General features: G+C 36.8%; 2 protein-coding genes across 2 annotated transcripts; one reads left to right on the forward strand and one right to left on the reverse strand.

Moving 5' to 3' along the window:
• LOC125197080 (casein kinase II subunit alpha-2-like) lies at window positions 1-4,025 on the reverse strand. The gene is made up of 10 exons (XM_048095780.2): window positions 3,794-4,025; window positions 3,088-3,217; window positions 2,403-2,597; window positions 1,741-1,898; window positions 1,282-1,372; window positions 1,101-1,166; window positions 669-751; window positions 424-487; window positions 274-342; window positions 1-183 (listed from the first exon to the last, which is right to left on the reverse strand). The coding sequence occupies exons 1-10, from the start codon at window positions 3,877-3,879 to the stop codon at window positions 121-123; spliced, it is 1,005 nt and encodes a 334-aa protein (XP_047951737.1). The 5' UTR covers window positions 3,880-4,025; the 3' UTR covers window positions 1-120.
• Window positions 4,026-13,444: 9,419 nt separating this feature from the next.
• ARA12 (Subtilase family protein) lies at window positions 13,445-16,213 on the forward strand. Its single transcript, XM_048091629.2, has one exon. It carries the CDS (start codon window positions 13,655-13,657, stop codon window positions 15,905-15,907), a length of 2,253 nt encoding a protein of 750 aa, XP_047947586.2. The 5' UTR covers window positions 13,445-13,654; the 3' UTR covers window positions 15,908-16,213.
• Window positions 16,214-21,627: the final 5,414 nt, after the last annotated feature.

Genomic DNA, 21,627 nt, shown 5'->3' on the forward strand with positions numbered 1-21,627 from the left:
TGAGATATTAATTCATGCTTGATATTAAAACACAGGTCAAGACAAATTATACAAACACAATTTTTGAAGTCTAACCCAATTGAACTTGCATGTTAAATTACAAGAAAATTATGTTTGCATTCATGGCTGTGTACGCGTGCGGCTATTCTCTGCTGCCCTCACTTGCGAGAAATACGGGTGAGCCTATGAACAAACCACAAAAGACTAATTAGCATTCGAGTTAAAGCAGTTGGAGAGTGAAACAAAAATATCCTCAGAGAAAGAATAGCTCACCATAGCCTCTCTGGCGGTGAGCCTATCTTGATGATCGTAGCGCAGGAGTTTGTCAAGGAAATCTATAGCCTGCTACAAAGTGATGAATTTTAAAACACTAAAACAGGATGATACAGGAGAGCCATCGAAAGGAAGAAACGTAGTCATGACCTCTGGTGACACAAGATGCTGATTATCAGAGTTGATGAATTTCGACCAAGGTTTCCTGCTGTGCCTGTCAAATCAAAGGGAGACAACTTTATGATAGGTGCACCAGATGACGAAAAACTAACACCAAGACGAACCATCAAAAGTGATTTCCACCTTAGTTCGAAATTATTTGGTAGTCATTCATTCCAGCAGGCTTGCATTTTTGTTAAAAGAACTCATCAATGTTTATTAGCAATTTAGCATACCTTCCAACCAGAGCTTCAAGTTGAGGATCAAGCTCCAAATGGTATTTATGCAAATAAGCATTCAGCTCATCAGTTCCAAGCACCTGAAAGATAATCTTATATAACATACATTGTTTTGAAGATGACTAGCATATCCATTAAGTATTTTAATGACAGAATACAATGTAGACAAGCTAAATTTATAGATTTGTTTTTTTTATTTTAATAAAAGTTTTTTTCCTAGAAAAGAAACAGATTCATTGCAAAACAGTTATGCATTATAGAACGATGAAATATAGCAAATGTGAATTTATCCCAAAATTCCAAATACAAATACAGTTGCAATCTGAAGGAACATCTAACACAATAAAAGGCATTAAAACCTTAATGATTTGAGGTACATGACATGCTAGAAAATACATGAACTCATGGACTTGGTCAGAATTTTATTACCTTGGCAATTTTCACGAGTTGATCCTGGTTATCATGTCCATAAAAGAAAGGTTCCTTGCGGAAAATCTGCATTTGCACACGAGAAAAAAGTGAGGAAATAAAATATATAAACAAATAAGGCCAAACTATTGAAGATAAATCCTTGGGAGTACAAGAATAGTGACACCATCAGATTTCTCACCATTCCAGCAAACATGCAACCCAAACTCCACATATCCAAAGAATAGTCATAATCTTGCAAATCAACAAGAAGTTCTGGGCCCTTGAAGTATCTGATATATGACACATATATAACAAGAAGAAGTTTATACTTTATAGAGTTAAATACATTATACATAACACAAAATGACGGTCTGCTTGAAGGGAATAAGGAGAAGAGAACAAATTCATCCGTCTTCTGGCTCAGTTGACATACAGCAATCAGACAAACATATGTCAAGAATGGCTTTTTTTTCTTCTTTTTTTTTTGTTTTTGATCTACAATTTTTTCTAAGTAGGTATCAAACAGAGTAAACCATAGGCCAGAATAACCATTTAATGAGAGGTCATAAGATGATTTCCAAGTGAACATAAGCAATGGCAACTATCAATTACGTGTTTAAGAAACAAAGCATTCCTTTCCCAAAAATAGCTCTATTACCTTGAAGCAACACGGACATTATATTCCTTTCCGGGGTGATAGAACTCAGCCAGCCCCCAATCAATCAGGCGTAATTTACGCAACTCATGGTCTATCATTACATTATGAGGCTTTACATCTCTGTGCATTATTCCCTGTGAGTGACAATAATCTAGTGCCTGCAGGAAAATAAAGATTTTTACTTTTAACAACAAGAAAGTTCATCATGACATATTCCTTTTTCTGAGCTATCAAAGTATCTATATACCAAGGTTGAACTAGGCTGTCTTGATTTCTTTCATAAGTACATTTTATTCAACTAAATCTACCTACTAGCATGTGTACTCTAAGTGAATGTATCAAAACGGAAGGCTCCATTCTTTTCATTCTCTGTCTTGCTGTTCATTAGGATCAGCTTAAGAAAATTATTTTTCTCGTATCTCAGGAAGGCCTTAATAAAGCTTTACTGTGCCTCCCCCACCCCACCCCCCCAAATAAGACATTTACGAGGAAATAGCTGCAGTGAATACAATCTAATAACCCACAGTGACTCCAATACTCCATACAAATGATACAAAACAAAGATAGATATGGGTATCAGTTATTTGGGGTGAAAATAGATATAATAAGCAGGAGAAACAACCCTAACAATAATTAAGAAAAAATGAGATTTTTCCTCTCACCTTGAGGAGCTCATATATGTAGTAACGTATGTCATAATCCGTCAATGTAGGGTACAAGACTTTAAAATCTGTACTATTCACAAATTCAAATATCAAGCTAGGAGTTTTCGAGTGTTGATCTCTGACAATGTCTAAGAGCTTGACAACATTTGGTCCCCCACGCAAGTTCTGTAGTATTTTGATCTCTCTCTTGATCTACATGTAACCGAAAACTATAAAATTACAAATGCATACTTTGAAATAAGATGCTTAGGTGCATTTCAAATTAATCACAGTCAATACATGATGGCATCCAATAGATCCAAGTATTTTCATTGTTTTATTTAACAATAATATACCTCCAAAGGGCAGAAAAGCACAAAAGGAAAAGTAGTACAGAACAAATCAATACAAAAAGGACTAGCGGAACCACTTATAACTGATTTGCTAGCATTCATGAAAGACATAAGTTCATAAGAAACCTTCACAATGCTATTTTTCTGAAGTCCATTTGATCCAAAATATTTTTTTCACTTCAGGAAAAAGGCCTTTTACTGTATATCCAACTATAAAACTTCGAGAAGTGGGTGGCATTAGCAGATCATTGGAGACATAAGGCCTTTGCAGCAAATTAAAAATCATGTTTCTCTTTGTTTTTTTCATTAACACAAGGCTCCAAAATGGGTAAACACCAAGGAAAACATACCTTTTTCTTCTTAACAGGTTTCAGAATCTTGATTATGCATCGCTCATTGTTGTTCACATTTATACCTTCAAAAACTTCACTGTATTTCCCCCTTCCAACTTTGCGAACAACCTCATAATCATCTTGGTCGCTGAGAAGTAAAGAAAATAAATAAATTTAGAGACATCAAGCATCAACTCCAAGTTAAAGAACAATATTCTAATGGCTTCATCCACACTAATACTTCACTCTACAAACACAGATGACAAAGGACGCAACTCTCCTTAATCGCTCCTCTCTAATAGCATAAGCATAAAACAATAACCTTGTGATATTGTATCAAACCAAATAATTGGGTAAATGAGATAATATTATACTATGATCGAAACGCAGCAGAAATGAAATAATGAATGAAACGCAGTAGACACACTCTGATTGCATTATTCTAAGGATATCAGCACTCTTCCCGTTTTCAAATTTTATTTTCAAATTCTTCCATGAATTAGATATACATCAATCAAATTAGAAAGACTAAAACACATTCATATATTAAAAATTCGTCCACCAATTCAGATTCATTAAATCTCTTCTACTACCATGCAATCACAAACGAAACATACTATCATCAACACAATTCATAAATCCATTTCCAATACGCAATTAACACAGCTAATACGATTAATTAGGGAATAGAAGTAGCAAAAAATCACAATTATCAACTGCATACCCCCACTGCACAGTTAGGTTTTCGTAATCCCAGTATTCCCTGGGGCGCAGCACATTTACATCGGTGTACACTCGTGCTTTCGACATCACCGCGACTTAGATCTCCGGCCGTACGGATTCGTCGATCTATGTGAGAAATACAAGGACGCGGATTACAGAGCAGTCGGCGCAAGCTAGCGCCAAGATGATGGCGCAGAATAGCGAGATACAGATATTAATCCGGAGTAGTGCGCCACCGGCTTACTCAGCTTTAAATTGAAAATAGCTCGGATTTTTTACGGGTAATTGTAATTTTTACTTTTATGTTTGTGGATTATTTTTAAAATTCATTTTTAGATATTTCCATAGCTATTTACTGGAGTACTTAATTTATATACTTACCAATTTATGAAATTTATATACAGTGAAAAATGTTATAGTATTACATACTACCTCCGTCTCCCAAATATTGGCACACTTTGACCCGACACGAGTTATAAGAAATGTAATGGAAAGTGAGTTGAAAAAGTTGGTAGGATATAGGCACTACTTTTAAAGTATTAGTTTTATAATAAAATGTGAGTATGAATGAGTTAGTGGAATATGGAGTCCACTACCAAAAATGGTACTACTAAAGTATGTTAAACTTTCAGGGACGGACCGAAATTATAAACTGTGTCAAACATTTAGGAACGCGGGTAGTATTTATATGAACATTATGAATAAATTGGGCATTAATTTGTAGGAAATTTATAATTAATAAAGTTAATAAGAATTTATGAGATAAACTAAATGTATAAAGAAAAATAGTACTCCTGCTCAGAAAAGTTATATGGTATGAAAGTTACTCTCTTCTTTCAAAAAAATATGTGCACTTTTAATTGTTGTCCTATCCCATAAATTTCTTCATGTGAAAATAAGTCCTTATGATTTCGTTACAACTGTCATAAACTACCTTTACTTAGATATATCATATATGACATGTGATATAAAATTTAAAAATAATTTATAAATGTACTCATACATATATATACTCCAATCTTGAGAACTCTTTCTAAAATGAGACTGTTAAATCCAATCTTGACGTTTGTAATATAAAATGGATGGTGTAAATTTATGTCCACATCCATAATTAATGGATGGTGTAAATTTATGTCCACATCCATAATTACAAAGTCAAGTTTGATCGACAAGAGATTTAAAAAATGGAGTAGAAAGTGGATGGAAAAGATTATTAGAAGGTGTATCCTATTTTTATATAGTATTAGTTTTTTAGTGAAATAAAGTTAGTGAGATGTGGAGAGTTCATTATCAAAAATTGGTAATAAAAATAAATGAGACATTTACTAGTGAATGCGCGAAAATGGTAAAATAAGACGATTATTGATAGACAGAAAGAGTATATATTAATGTTAATGTTTGGTATGGTAGATATAGATGAAGTTGATTAATGTTTGGTATGGTAAAAAAATAAATGAGACATTTACTAGTGAATGCGCGAAAATGGCAAAATAAGATGATTATTGATAGACAGAAGGAGTATATATTAATGTTATATGTTTGGTATGTAGATATAGATGAGTTAATTATTTTTTCTCTTCTAAAATATCTTTAAATTTGATATATTTTCTAAAAATGAAACATCACCACAGTTGTTATAATATATCTGTACTGATTCATGCGCAAAATCAATATCTGTCATAATTTCAAATGTCATGAGTAGGGGAGTGATCAATTGCTAACTAATCATTTAATTGTTAACTACAACTAATTTAAGGCCATAGGATTTTAGAAAACGCGTGGTCTACAATTTCCCACGTGTAATTTTCGTTTTTATTAATTAAAACGAAAAAGATAAAAAAAAAAAAAACTCCAAATTAGGATTTTTTGTTGAAAATGTCAATATAGTGTTACGAAAATATCAACACAATACTTTGAGAATGTCAACACAATGCTTTAAGAATATTAACTCATTGCTTATATTGACATTCTACATGTATTATATTGACATATTTTATATAGTATGTTGACATTTCTGCTTGTACGAAAAAATTAAAAAATTTTGAATTTTTTTTAAAATTTTTACGTCGGAACATATGCATGTATGATATCGTTGGAATCCTTATGAAATTATCTTTAATTTGATATATATTATACGAATTTAAAGTTTTGGGATTTCTTTTAAAAGTTAGTTATAACTAAACATGTAGTTAATTGACATTAATACCCCTATTGATATTTTTTGGAATTAATCATATGGCCTTATTGACGTTTTTCGTTGATCGTATTGATATTTAGGGATTAATGATCTAAGCCCTTAATTTGAATATCTAATGGCTATTATTTAGTTGTAGTTATCAATTAAGTTATGAGTTAGCAATATAACGCTCCCTGTCATGAGTATATATGTATATCTATTTTAGGGAGGTGATCAATTGTTAACTAATTATCAATTCAAAATTAAGTGGTTGATATAATGACAAGTGGATTATATTTTAAATTTAAATGAGTATTAAATAAAATTAAAGGGTATTAATATCAATTCACTCTTATTAAAATTATCCTAAAACTTTAAATTTACGTAACTCTCTCAATTCAAATTATTTTCCCCCAAATAATATATCAAATTAAAGGTAATTCTATAAGGATTCTAATGAGATCTCAATTGCATATGTTCCGACGATGTTTCGATGATGAAATTTGATGATTTTTATTTCAGTTTTCGTATATGTTGATAAGCATATTTTTATCAACAAATACATCAAAAAATCTCAATAGAATGCAGGTAAAATCTCAATAGAATGCAGGTAAAATCTCAATATAATGCATGTGAAATCTCAATAAAACTGTGTTGATATTTTGTCTACTATTTATTGAGATTCGTAAGATTTAATCCCATCCACTCATTTTGAAATCTAATGGTGGAGATTTGGTCTTGATTTTGGATTATAATGCTATAAGCAATTGAAGATGACCCATTAATTTTACACTCCTTGTATAATAATACTCTGTTCGTTATATAGAAATACACTAATTGGGGTTGGCATGGCTTTTAATGTCATTGTCTAAAGGATAATACTCACTCTGATCTAAGTGATTCGAGGCGTTTATTTTTTACATGTAATTTAAGAAAAACGTATCGGTGAAGTAAATAAAAATAAAATAAAGAAGAAGAAGAAAGAGAAAATAAAGTAAGTGAAGTTAAATGTTTTATTTTTAGCTTTAAAGGAAAACTAGTATTTCACACCTGCTATGCACGGACAAAGATGTTTTCGAAATTGATGTTAGTTTGTATATGACTGAAACAAAATTAGAAATAATATCATTATATTACAATTATAAACAAAAATCGTACTAGCATATAATAGCAATGAACAAAATAATAGTAAAATTTAAGTTATATAAGAATTAAAAGGGATATTGGCATATAATATCATGGAACTTTCAAAAAATTAGGTTTTTCCCACGAACTTTGAAATTGGCAAATAATATCACGAACATTGTCCCGAGTTTGTTATTTCCCACTAATGAAAATTTTTCGGCTATATTAATAGATTGAAGAACAATTGGCATATAATATCATGGAACTTTCAAAAAATTGTGTTTTTCTACGAACTTTGAAATTGACAAATAATATCACGAACTTTGTCCCGAGTTTGTTATTTCCCACTAATGAAAATTTTTCGGCTATATTAATAGATTGAAGAACAATTCTGAAGGGTGTGCTTCAAGAAAAACTATTTTCAAATATTGAAAAACTTGAAGCTCTCGAAGTTGTTATCGACAAATTTCAAAAAACATTCATAAAATAAAATTATTTGCCAGAATTTTTTATGGGAAAAACCTTTTTTTTTTTAAAGTTTCACGATATTAATTAAAAATATATATAAATCAATATTGAAACATACTAATAAATTTGAATATAATATTTAAAACGTGAAATATATGATATGACTTAAAGTAGATTAAATAAACTATCAATCTCATTCTTGTAACTAAAATCTTTAATCATCTCTAAACTCTTCTGTGGCCCGAGAATGCAGCAAAACCACCATAGCCAACATGTGATGCTTTTTGGCCCACCAGATCATTGCATATAATAATAATGAACAAAATTAGTAATAAAAATTAAGTTATGGTGAAGTATAGACATATAGTTGATTCACTTTTTATTAGCACTAAAAATACCTGTAAGTATATAAGGTAGATCTAGTATAGCTAAAGGTTAGTATCGGGATATCGAACACGGAAAATATAATCGCAACTGGCTATTATGTATTAAGCGTCAAATACTATTTAGAAAAACAAGAGAATTTTGAATTTTTGAAAATAAAAACTATTAAAAACAAGAAAACAACTAATTGCAATTAAATCACAAAGATAAAGTATGAGAGATAAGAGAATTCTAGGGATGTGTGTTCACAATTATGGTTATACAAATTCCAACTACAATACCCTAGACAGTTTATACTTTGGAAGGACGAGTCACCTAGCTTATGCTCATGCGATGCAAACGTTGATTACTAACATTAGGGTTGTCAATCCTAACACTTAACTCCATAAAACTCCTAAGACCCTTAAAAAGTCCTCACTCTCAATTAACAGTGTCGTTTTAAAGAAAGTTAATTGTAGTGTCTACTAAGTGGACCTAACTCGCTAGAACTCTCTCACAGTTATGAAGCAAGTTATGTTGGATAAACACAGAATGTGCCACTCAGACGTTAAGCGTCAAAAATAACTTAGGGAAAAAACAAAGTAAAAACAAAACGAATATTAAATAGAAAAAAGGAATTGTATAAACCAATAAAAGTTACTAACACATCCAAACAATCCTATGAATTTAGTTAGACATAATTGAATAAGCTAAAAACATAGATTGAAGTGAAGACAAAATAAACATAAGTGCCAAAGCAAATAAAACCCAAAGGTTGAATCCTTGTAGCTCTTTGATGATCTCTTGCTTCTTTCTTCAACCCCTTGCACAATGAAGAATTCTCAAATTTATGATATGGAAGTAATTGCCAAAAGCAGATGAAAGATTAGGGTTGGAGGAGGAGCTATGAAAACTCCCTTTTTTTTGTGGGCAATGAAAGGGTGAATTCTATGAATTAGGTTATGGGATATATATAGGCTTGAGAAGGATTAAATTTGGTAAAAAGTCTCCTCCAAGGAAAGATGGAATTTTCGTTCCCCATCGTAGAAGGAAAAGATTTGGCTTCACAAGGTAATATCTTATTTCCTTCTTTAAATTTCCGGCTAGACTGCATTTGACAGCTTTGCGCGACTTTGGTAGAACGGTCATAACTCTCTCCAAAAAACTCCGATTGAGGTGATCTTGGTACCAACGCAAAGCTATTTCCAAGATGAAGAGAATGACATGTAGAACATCCTGATCGGACTTCAGGATCACCGATAAATTGAGTTTGAACACAGCTGTCGTGCGCCGCGTTTCTGTGGTGGGCCGCCGCACCTTGACCGGCGGTCGCCGCATAGAGATGCCCAAGGTTTTCGGTTTAGGGTTTAGGGTTTTTGTGGTGGGCCGCCGCACCTTAACCGCAGAACCGTAACTGCCGGTTCCGGTTCCAAACCGGAACCGTGACTTTTTTCTTGAACAGGAACCGCCATATTTTGAACCGTGGGCCAGTTCTGGTTTCAAATTTTACGAACCGAAACCATGCCGGAACCGTGAAAAGATGTCGGAAAACCGTGAAACCGAGCCGGAACCGCGAAAAAATGCCGGAAACCGACGGTTCGGAACCGTGCAAAACCGTAAAAAATCACCGGAAAACCGGCGGTTCCAAACCGGAACTGGACCCGCCGGTTTTCGAACCGGGACCGTGAAATAGCCTCACGGTTCGGTTCCGGTTCCACATTTCCCAAAACCGGAACCGCCGGTTTACGAACCGTGGGCATGTCTATCGCCGCGCATCAATCAGAAGCTTCTGACTCCTTGTGGCGGTCCACGCACTTCCCGGCCGCCGGAAGTGTTGCGGCGGTCGTCAGAATCTACTTGAAATTCCAGATTTCTAACTTTCGCGTTTTGACTCCCTTTTTAGGCTCAAAAATGTACATTGCTCACAAAACATGTCAAAACACCAAAATAGATAAATTATGCAAATAATGGACATGTAATATAACTTTGACATTAAAAACGGGCCAAATAATGACTTTAAAATAGTGCAAAATCCGAGCATATCAATACTATAAATTAATATTGAGATGTAATAAAATTAAAATAATTAATCACAAAATATAATATTCATAACATTAAATCATAGATAAAAAGAACTATCAACCTCAAAATCTTCAATCATCTGTAAAACCATTTCTATGGCAACCGAAAATGCATCAAAATCAGCACAACCATATGCTGCTTTTGGCCCACCTGATCATGGATACAAAGTATTATTGAAATCAATCGAGCAAAGATTTCTAATGGATAAAGAGTTTCCTACTCTTTCATCCACATAAATCTCAATATCATGTGTCCTTATCCAATGTTTGAAACAACTAAACTCAAGTTCAGATTCCCAAGCCTTTATGCAAAGGGGTTTTGCTCAAGCTAAATTGGAATATGATGAGGTTTCGTTTAGTAGGATTTTATAAGCACAACACCATCACTGAAACATACTTCTACCAGATACAGCTCCTTTAGTTACACAACCCGCAACTACTGTATATGTAATTTGGACAATACAAAATAGAATACAACACTGATAATTAACTTAGAACATAAAGAAATATAGTTTCAAAGTTCTTTTTTTATGAGCGGTTCTTATAGGATCGTGACCCTACACATATATTTCGTCGGTTTAATACTACTATAAATTTAATCTTTTGTTTGGCATTTTACTAGCTATGCGCCATATGAATTTAATATAATGCGTGTGTATCATCGATGGTGAACAATATGAATTTTAATATAAAATAATAAATAAAAGAGATAGAGGACAAATGAATCTCTTCAATAAAAATAGAGTAAAAATGTATCGATTCAAAATGAAAATGTATAGCAAATAGAACTATTGGTTGTGAGCATGAAACGTACTTCCTTTGCAATTTCTAGCTAGCGGTGCCTAAAGTTGACAGTATTCAATTAATTTTTAATATTTAACTGATATAGAAATAAAAATGAAGATCTTGCATGGATGCTTCCTCCATTGATCAATAATCATAATATGCCAAAAAGGTCCCAGCTGTCCCTCAAAATGAAATAACATGGGAAGAGATCATTGAAAACCTTGTTTGAGAAATTAAACATGAGTTAATATATCAAAATATTCATTGTGATCATAATGATAAAAAAATAATTACTGCTAATATATATATTCATTTTACTAACAAAATAATTTAAGTTACGTTTGGACTTCCACATCTGAATACCTAGTGTTAATAAATTATAGATCCGTGCCAAAATTACTTATAATTTAAAGACCAGTCTTAGTATTGTTTAATTATGTTTTTGTGACGATGTATCTTGGCTAGCCTCTAGAATACCAAGTTTAGATGTATCCTATAATAAAATATCTCGCTTTCATCCATGTACCTAATATAATCCTAATAAATCTTATTATGACTTATTCCGTACTACCCCTGTCCCAAAAAATTGACTAATTTTACTATTTTGGGATGTTCACCAAAATTAGATCAATTCTAATATGAAAAGTTTTAAACAAATACTACTAACGTACACATCTTAGATATGGACCCAACAATCCACTAACATTATTTTCACCACATTTTTGCGCACTCTATCATCTTACTTTACCAATTGTTCAGTTAATTTTTAACTTTAATATATTTTTTTTTATAGACGGAGGTAGTATTAAATATCATTTATCATATTATTCAACAAACCGAACCTTACCCAATGTCTTGCTATCTTGGCAGTTTGCCTCAAAAGTCAGTTCATAAATTACAAAGAAAAGCAATAAATGAAATAGGGATATAGAATATAAATCATAATATGAGGTAGAATAAATGATAGATTGAAAATGCACGATATATCATTTTCTAACATATGGTCACTCTACCACCACATGTGGTCACTCTACTAGACTACTACTAATCTAACTCCACATCCAACAAGAATAGTTATTAAATACGATCTTGATTTTAAAGAAAAAATCCAATTAAAAATATTAATTTACTAATTTCTAGTTAGTAGGATATAGGAGTTGCATAAACCAGTGTTTGTTTGTAGATTTTATTTTTTATTGTTTATTTTTTATAGGTAGTAGTATAAACTACGTGTGACGGTGGATGATAGGGGACCATTGTTTTACTATCAAATTGGGCTACGCAAAAACTTCATGCTAAAGGCCACATATTACGACATCACAGCCGCTCATATTTCCAAGTGCTATTGATATTGACAAAAATCAGAGTTAAAATGTTCGAGATTATATCCAAATTTCGTAACCAACCTATTTTTTCCCTTACTCTAAAGTTCTTCACGTGAACCTTTCCTCTGCCTTTTCCCGTGAAATATGATCATTATTACTCTCATATGTTATGCTCACATCTTTCTTCCTTTTTTTAATAGGGAAATTTTTTATTTCTACTCTACATTTATCAGTTCCAAAAAATGCTTCCATTTGATTTTTAAATGAGATTTTGCAATAAATCAACTTCATTTAGACTGACGAAGATTGTGATAATTGGAATTGGGGTAGTAACGTTTTTTAGAAGGTTCTTGTTTGGTACATGAATAAGTTAAGAAGGGATTCCAAGAAACAAATTAAATATCATAATCTATATTTTCTTATGTGGATGTGGGTAAGTACGGACAATAATTTTTGTTTTTTTGTTGATGGTGTTCTTAATAATGACATTCAAGTACATATTCATCAAATACTCATCAATAATGTTTCATACTATTAATAAGTAAATTTTAATTTTTAGTGTGGACAAGTTGTGCTCACTTTAATTATGGCAACTCAACCCCATAATGCTACATATCTAGACTCTATTACTATATATTATAACCTATATTTGTAAGGTAAAACATTTATCTCAACAATATAATTTCATTTACGTGTCTATAATAGCAGAAAAAGAAACCTAAAACTACTGAAAAGAAAGAAAAAAACACAGCATAAGTAAAGATGGTTGTACTACTAAAAATCCAAGTGTATTAATGACATAAAAAGCCTAATTAGAGCAACATCTGGATCGAATTTCCGATAAAAGGGCATATTGTTTGTGACATCAACGTATGAGACAGTTGAAAGTGTGATTCACTACTAATACAAGAAAGCAATTAATTGCAGTGCAGAACTTGTTTGAGACGTCAATTAGCATTAACACAAGAAAGCAATATATTACTAGTAAAAGAAAAGGAGAGGAGATATTTTGTTTTGTAGGTTAGAATTTGAAAGCGGTTCCACGTCTCTCAACAATTTACAGCAACCCGTGACCAAATAAACTTGATATTCAAGATTTCGTTTTTTTCTTTTTTTGTAGAAGTTGGTCATCTGCATTAGAATGAGTTGGAAAAAACAAGGAATCATCAACTTTTGTGGTCGTCCATCTCTTTATTGTGTATTAGAGTGGGAAAAGAGTGTGTTTGTGGTAGAATAATTTGTAAAAGGCTGTGCACACGTGAACAAAGGTAAATAATTTACATGCATCATCTGTGTTTATAGATAAGCATAGGGAGACGTCTCTCTCTACTTGCCAAGCTTTGTTTTCATTTCTTATTTAGTTTTTTTTGTTGCAAATTTGCAATTCAAATCCAATCATGCATATAAACACGACAACAAGGAACCGTCCCCACTAACTCGAACTCCTCACCCGGTTTCACACCAGCTGTAGTGTGTGTATACTAATTTAGCAACATCCTCCTCCTCCACCACCACCACTCACCCAAACTAATCCACCAATGGCGATTGGATTTAAATTTCTTCCGGCAATCAGAATCCTGCTTCTTCTTCTGGCCGTAGCTGCGGAGAAGGAGACCTACATTGTCCACATGGCCAAGTCGGAGATGCCGGGGGAGTTTGTGGACCACACGCGCTGGTACGACGCGTCGCTGAAATCGGTATCCGGCGAGGCGGAGATGCTCTACACCTACACCAACGTGGTCCACGGATTCTCCACCCGCCTCACCCCCGACGAGGCCCGCTCCATGGAGGCCCGACCCGGTATCCTCTCGGTCCTACCCGAATCCCGATACGAGCTCCACACCACCCGGACCCCTTCCTTCCTCGGCCTCGACCAAAACGCCGCGATGTTTCCCCAATCCGACTCCGCCAGTGACGTCATCGTCGGAGTTCTCGACACCGGCGTCTGGCCGGAGAGTCCGAGCTTCGACGACACCGGTTTCTCCGCCGTGCCTAGCTCGTGGAGAGGCGAATGCGAGATCGGGACCAATTTCACCAAATCCAACTGCAATAAGAAATTGATCGGAGCGAGGTTTTTCGCCAGAGGATACGAGGCCACGCTCGGCCCGATCGACGACACGAAGGAGTCGAGATCGCCACGCGACGACGACGGTCACGGCACGCACACTTCCACCACCGCCGCCGGATCTGTCGTCTCCGGCGCAAGCTTGTTCGGATACGCCGCCGGCACGGCCCGCGGGATGGCCCCGCGAGCGAGGATCGCCGCTTACAAAGTCTGCTGGATCGGCGGCTGCTTCAGCTCCGATATTCTAGCCGCCTTGGATAAAGCTATCGACGATAACGTGAATGTGCTCTCGCTCTCTCTCGGCGGCGGAATGTCCGATTTCTTCAGAGACAGCGTCGCCATCGGAGCTTTCGCCGCCATGGAGAAGGGGATCCTCGTGTCCTGCTCCGCCGGAAACGCCGGCCCTACCTCCTACAGCCTCTCCAACGTCGCGCCGTGGATTACAACCGTCGGCGCTGGGACGCTCGACCGCGATTTCCCGGCGTTCGTCAGCCTCGGCAACGGGAAGAACTTCTCCGGCGTGTCTCTGTTCAAAGGCGGCGCATTGCCGGGGAAATTGCTCCCCTTCGTCTACGCCGGAAATGTGAGCAATGCTAGCGACGGCAATTTATGTATGACCGGATCTCTAATTCCGGAAAAGGTGCGCGGGAAAATCGTGCTGTGCGACCGCGGCGTGAATCCTCGGGTTCAGAAGGGGTCCGTGGTGAAGGACGCCGGAGGCCTCGGCATGGTTTTAGCCAACACCGCCGCGAATGGCGACGAATTAGTGGCGGACGCGCACTTACTCCCCGCCACCACCGTCGGCGAAACCACCGCGAAAGAAATCAAGGAATACTTATTCTCAGATCCCAATCCAACAGCAACGGTTCTCTTCGAGGGGACGAAAGTCGGAATCGAGCCGTCTCCAGTAGTCGCGGCTTTCAGCTCGCGAGGGCCGAACTCGATCACGCCGCAGATTCTGAAGCCGGACCTGATCGCGCCAGGTGTCAACATCCTAGCCGGCTGGTCAGGAGCGGTCGGCCCCACCGGCTTAGCCGAGGACGCGCGGCGCGTGGGCTTCAACATCATCTCCGGCACCTCAATGTCGTGCCCCCACGTCAGCGGCTTGGCGGCTCTCCTCAAAGCGGCTCACCCGGACTGGAGCCCCGCCGCGATCAGATCCGCGCTGATGACGACGGCTTACACGGCTTACAAAAACGGGAAAGTGATCCAAGACGTCTCCACGGGAAAACCGTCAACGGCGTTCGATCACGGCGCCGGACACGTGGACCCCGTATCAGCCCTTAATCCGGGGCTGGTCTACGATTTGGACGCTGAGGATTACTTGAATTTCCTATGCGCGTTGAACTACACCGCCAGCCAGATCAACAGCCTCGCGAGGCGGAACTTCAGCTGCGTGGCGGGTAAATCGTATAGTGTGAATGACCTAAATTACCCCTCCTTCGCAGTCAGCCTCGACACACGTGGCGGTGTGGTCAAGCACACGAGAACTTTGACCAACGTGGGCCCGCCCGGGGCCTACAAGGTCTCCGTGGCGTCAGATGATTCGGTGAAGATCGCGGTGGAGCCGCAGAGTTTGACTTTTGGTCAAAGCAATGAGAAGAAATCGTATTCTGTGACGTTCACGGCGGGGGCGATGCCGGCGAATGCCAACGGATTTGGCCGGATTGAGTGGTCGGACGGGAAGCGTGTGGTGGGGAGTCCGGTGGCGGTCAGTTGGGTTTAGATGGGAAGAAAGATTAAGAAGTGATTGCTCGCACAAAGAGTGTGGGTTTTGTTTGCTTAATTAAATTAAATTAAATTAAACTATAGTCTCTGTGTCTGGTGTTTAAATTGTTGTTGGGCTTTTTATTTATTAAAGTTTGTTTTAGTATGGGGCAGGACGTGGGAAATTGAAAATATTGGGAAGATCAAGATTAAGGTGTTTGATTTCTTGATAAGTGTACAGTTCTTGGATGTCACACACATGCCGTCATGTATCATGTTACTACTATATTATAATCTGAAATGGACAACTTATTTCTTCCATCTAGTTTTTTGAGTTTTTTTCAATCTTTTCTTACCATAGGAATTGAGGAATCCTTTTAAACGAAAAGATTGGTGGTGACATTACAAAGTTTGGAGGTAAATTGAGGAATCCAGAATAGTGCATTTATAAATCGGATATCAATAATTGTTGGTGACAAAAATTTGTCGGGAAATGTGGGCACAGGGACAAGATTTGAACTATTGAATGTGTGCTATGGTCATCTGCATATTGTGTCTTAGATTCTTTCACATTGAAATTATAGCTATATAGTGATGATATTTGAGTGGTTGAGGGGAAAAAGAAAATAAATGATTCTAGTGGAGATGGATATATGGAGGAGCACATGGGTTAGTGACTGTCTCTCCCAGGTCACCAATGTTTGATCACAATCCAAAACATTACCCTAAAAAAACTGCATCCATACCATAATATGCTTTATATAGATATTTATATTGTGATAGTATTTAAAACTATTCTAGATTTCTTGAAGATATGAACATTGTGGAGGTTATGATTCCTCATGTGCAGGAGTAAACTCTTGCCTGCTAGTACTTTTCAGAGAAAAAAAATGGAAGATTGATTGGCAAAGAAACTTATCAATTGATACAAAAGTGTATAAACATATAATGGTCTATGATGTGAGCTTTTTTACACCGTAAACATGGATATACTTCATTTTATTAGTAACAAAAATAAAAATATTCTACTTTGGAAGACTTCTACCATAGAGCTTCCCGATTTGGGGAGCCCTTTTTTTAAAAGCCAACTTTGTAAGAGACACATGAGCCTCATGCATCTTTCTCTAATGAATCACATGAAGGTCATGCGTCTTTATGAAAGCGCATGATTTACAAGCGTCTTTCACTTAATACAACTAGTATCACGCCTGTGCGTTGCACCGATTTAATTTCATCACAGTAAATTTAAGTTTTGAATGAATTAATTAAAAACCAATACAACTATATTATCTAAGGGTTAAAATCACAAACGTATAAGAAAATTCTTAATGAACAACTAGTGGCGGAAGTAGATGCGAACACCTTACCTGCAGCTTGCAAGTCAAGGTTGACAACCAACTTTGCTACATTATGTGTAGTATTTTGTTCTATTAATATGTTATACATAGTAAAAATGAAAATTGTTTGGGGTTCCAAGAATCCCCATGACTCCACTTACGATGCCTATGTGAAAAATCCCATTATAAATTTAAGCTACTTTAGAATTCAACCAAGCGCATACATATCAAAGAAATATATTGTACTTCCTGGCTGAGCACAACATCCTTATGCACCCATTTCATATATTAGGTATAGTTGGTGTATTCGGCGGCTCCCTATTCAGTGCTATGCATGGTTCCTTGCTAACTTCTAGTTTGATCAGGGAAATCACAGAAAAGGAATCTGCTAATAAAGGTTACAGATTCGGGCAAGAGGAAGAAACTTATAATATCGTAGTCGCTCATGGTTACTTTGGCCGATTGATCTTCCAATATGCTAGTTTCAACAACTCTCGTTCATTACACTTCTTCCTAGTTGCTTGGTCTGTATGTCGGTATCTGGTTCATTGCTTTAGGTATCAGCACCATGGCATTCAACCTAAACGGTTTCAACTTCAACCAATCTGTAGTTGATAGTCAAGGCCGTGTAATTAATACTTAGGCTGATATCATCAACCGTGCTAACCTTGGTATGGAAGTTATGCATGAACGTAATGCTCATAACTTCCCTCTAGACCTAGCTGCTATCGAAGCTCCAACAAATGGCTAAGACTTGTTTTTAGTGTGTAGGAGTTTTTTAAAATATAAACATAATGAGCAATAAACCCTTTACTTGTTCTATCAAAAGAGGGTTTATTGCTCCTTTATTTTCTTTTCAATTTAGGAGTCCTTTTCCATATATTCTAGTAATATTGTACTTTATTCTTTCTATTCGAGAATAAAGAAAGAAAATAAAAAAAATGATTGAAATTCTATCTTTTGTTTTACAATTTCTAAAAAAATTTAAATTGAAAAACTGAATTCATAAATAAAAAAGTAAATAAATATAAAAATTCTAAATCTAATTTATAGTAGAGGGGCGGATGTAGCCAAGTGGATCAAGGCAGTGGATTGTGAATCCACCACGTGCGGGTTCAATTCCCGTCGTTCGCCCATTTTTTTTTTGTTTTTGTAAAGACGAAGAAAGAAATTCGATTTTCTTGCCTATTTACTACGGCGACGAACAATCAAATTATCACTATATTTATTCCTTTTTCTACTTCTTCTTCCAAGTGCAGGATAACCCCAAGGGGTTGTGGGTTTTTTCCTACCAATTTGGGCTCACCCTTCACCATCTCCATGGGGATGGTCTACAGGGTTCATAGCTACTCCTCTTACTACAGGACGCTTACCTAGCCAACGCTTGGATCCGGCTCTACCCAAACTTTTCTGGTTCGCCCCAACATTCCCCACTTGTCCGATTGTTGCTGAGCAGTTTTTGGATATCAAACGGACCTCCCCAAAAGGTAATTTTAATGTGGCCGATTTCCCCTCTTTTGCAATCAGTTTCGCTACAGCACCCGCTGCTCTAACTAATTGTCCACCCTTTCCAAGTGTGATTTCTATGTTATGTATGGTTGTGCCTAAGGACATATCGGTTGAAGTAGATTCCTCTTTTTGATCAATCAAAACCCCTTCCCAAACTGTACAAGCTTCTTCCAAAGCATACGGCTTTCTGGATGTAGATGATATCTATACAGATGGATCTTATATATATATATATATATATATATATATATATATATATATATGGTACAATGAAGTACCACATGGGTGGATATCTATATGAATCCAAATCTGCCGAATCACTCATGGGATGATCTTCTACATCCTAGGTCTTCTCGTTCCGTCATCTGGCTTATGTTCTCCATGGAGCATTCAGACCGAATGACTCTATGAAATTACGTCGATACTTCCACATGTTATGGGTAACGTAGGAGACATCTCTATTTTTCCCCGGGGAATCTTTAGAATTCCCACTGCTTAGCTTTCAATTCGTCTCTGACCATCAAATGAAATGTGAATAACCAGTCCTCCTCTCTTTGAAAGAAGGGGCGCTTCCGGTTCTGTCGGTGCTTGAAACAATTTTGTCTTCTCCATATTACTATATCTCTAGAGTCAATAATTTTATATGAGGAACTACTGAACTCAATCACTTGCTGCCGTTACTCTTCAGTTTTCTGTTGAGGTTTATCCTGTAGAGGTACTCAAATTGGATCAGTGATTGATTTCTAGGTTTCGTCGTAAACCTAATTGGTTAGTTCCAATTACGTAAATCAATAGTTCAAACCGCACTCAAAGGTAGGGCATTTCCCATTTTTATAGAAACTTCTGTACCAGAAACAATGGTATCTCCAATTATAGCCCCTCTGGGATGTAAAATATATCTCTTCTCACCATCCCCATAGTGTATGAGACAAATGTATGCATTTCGATTAGGGTCGTATTCTATGGTTACAATTCTACCATATATGTCTTTTTCATTCCGTTGAAAATCGATTTTACAGTATAGACGCTTATGACCTCCTGATAAGTCGTATTCTAAGCCTTGGTTACTGGTCAGTATGTCGTGAAATTCATGTATTATCTGCAAAACAGTTGCTTAAGTGTGCATGATTGAAGGATCCAAGTCAGTAGGAAACGATTCAGGTGACGCAAGTGAAAAGGGCGCCAGAAGGGTGCGATACTGACCAGCATGCATGCCAGATAAAAGGCTCGAGATGGAGAAGGAGGATAGCTGGGATGATCATTGACAAGGGCAAAAAGGTCAAAGTGCGGGAGAAGTCTACCCTAAAAGCAAGGGCAAGCCTCCCTATAAAAGAAGCCACTTGGAGAGAGAGAAAGAGTTCGACGATCGCACTTAGAGTTGGTTCCTTAGGGGTTCGGTTCGAAGCTCTCAATTCGCAGTTCGGAAATTACACTTAGTAGAATTCTCTCTAGAAGATCCATCCTTCAGCATTATCCCACCACTCATTCCTCGCCACAGCCATGGTCACTTGACGTCCAGAGTTTGCCGGAGAAGTCATCAGTCCGTCGTTCCAGCCAGTTATCGTAGCAGTGTAGTAGTATCATCGCCCGGAGTGGCACAAACAATCTTAATCGCTTTCTTAGTTTAAAGTTTAATTGTTTTCATCATTTAAGTTATTTGCAAACACTCATCGCTGTTGCTCTTTTGAAGTACTTGTTATTTTCCAACGTTTACATTATGAAGTTTCTATTTCGCATATCACTTTGGTTTGAGTTTGCTTCATTCTGCCTAGGAAAGTTAGATTTAGTTATTGCTTTCAATTTCTAGGTGTTTTCTTATCGAGAGTTGTTGATTCGAAGTTGTAGCTATGTTTAGACAAGTTTTCGTGCATGAGTTTCTTTTCTGCGCCGTGATTACTACCTTGCATGTCAGTCAGTAGAAGTTAAGTTGCAGTTTCACTGTTTAATTTAAGTTTGAGCATTTAAATCGATGGATCTTAAGTTTGAATTTGTGAATCTGAAGTTCAGTCATGGTGTTTGTGTTTATCTGAATTCTGTTAATACTTGGTGAAGAAGAAAACGTCAAAATCAACTTTATTGGACCATTTTTACTTTTAAGTTACTTTTGCTTTTGTTCCCTACTTTTCAGATGTACTATCCAGACCTGTCAGAAAGCCCCCAGCCAACAGATATACCTTGTAGTCTAAATTTCCTCTTTTAGAACCTGTCCACTTTCCATATGTCTCTGATACACCTTGTCCCCTATTTTCACGAACACTCCCACATGTCTGTTATTTTCCGCCTACTAGTCAGTAGAGCACTACCTTTATTTCCTGTCTAGGTAAAATCTCAACCCAAGCGTGGTAGCTAACCAAACACCCAGGAAAGTCACCGCAGTTATCAAAACGTGTCCATCCTCGTGGGATTCGACCCTTACCTCCATTATACTAACCAGTAGAAGTGGGTTGAGGAAATTTGTTTGAAGCCAGGTCCCGGTTATCGTACCAACGACTCAGCTGGGTCGGGAATCTCTTCCTGATCAGTTGGATACACTCCAAATTACATACGAAAACCATCACAGCACTCGAGAGAGTGGGGGAGACCATCCGGGCTGTCAAAATGGGGCCGTTGCCGGGGATGGATGGCGTTCATACCTGTTATTGTGTGTGATCTTTTTGGTGTACATACTGTTTATAATTTTTCTTTTCTTTTTGCTTTCAGTTTATGAGAAGTGGCTCGGCTCCTGGCCAGTGGAGACCAAGGATACTTCCCCGAGGAACAATACTCGTTACCACTCGTTCTGGCCTGTCGACAGCACTGTCCGACCTAGGCACGAGTAGCGACGAAGAAAAAGAGGAGCTAGAGTACCAACTCCCGGAGCTTCCACCCCAACCAGTAAGAACACTAGTGAGAA

This window comes from Salvia hispanica, chromosome 4 (assembly GCF_029641045.1).
Source record: "Salvia hispanica isolate PSC_SH4W2 chromosome 4, Shi_PSC_v1, whole genome shotgun sequence".
Lineage (NCBI taxonomy): Eukaryota > Viridiplantae > Streptophyta > Magnoliopsida > Lamiales > Lamiaceae > Salvia > Salvia hispanica.

Coding starts and splice junctions, on each gene's coding strand:
- LOC125197080 (XM_048095780.2), bottom strand. CDS start 3,879: ATGTCGAAAGCACGAGTGTACACCGATGTAAATGTGCTGCGCCCCAGG. Junction 1,899..2,402: donor ACATATATGAGCTCCTCAAG/GTGAGAGGAAAA, acceptor ATTTTCCTGCAG/GCACTAGATTATTGTCACTC. Junction 1,167..1,281: donor GTTGCATGTTTGCTGGAATG/GTGAGAAATCTG, acceptor GTGCAAATGCAG/ATTTTCCGCAAGGAACCTTT.
- ARA12 (XM_048091629.2), top strand. CDS start 13,655: ATGGCGATTGGATTTAAATTTCTTCCGGCAATCAGAATCCTGCTTCTT.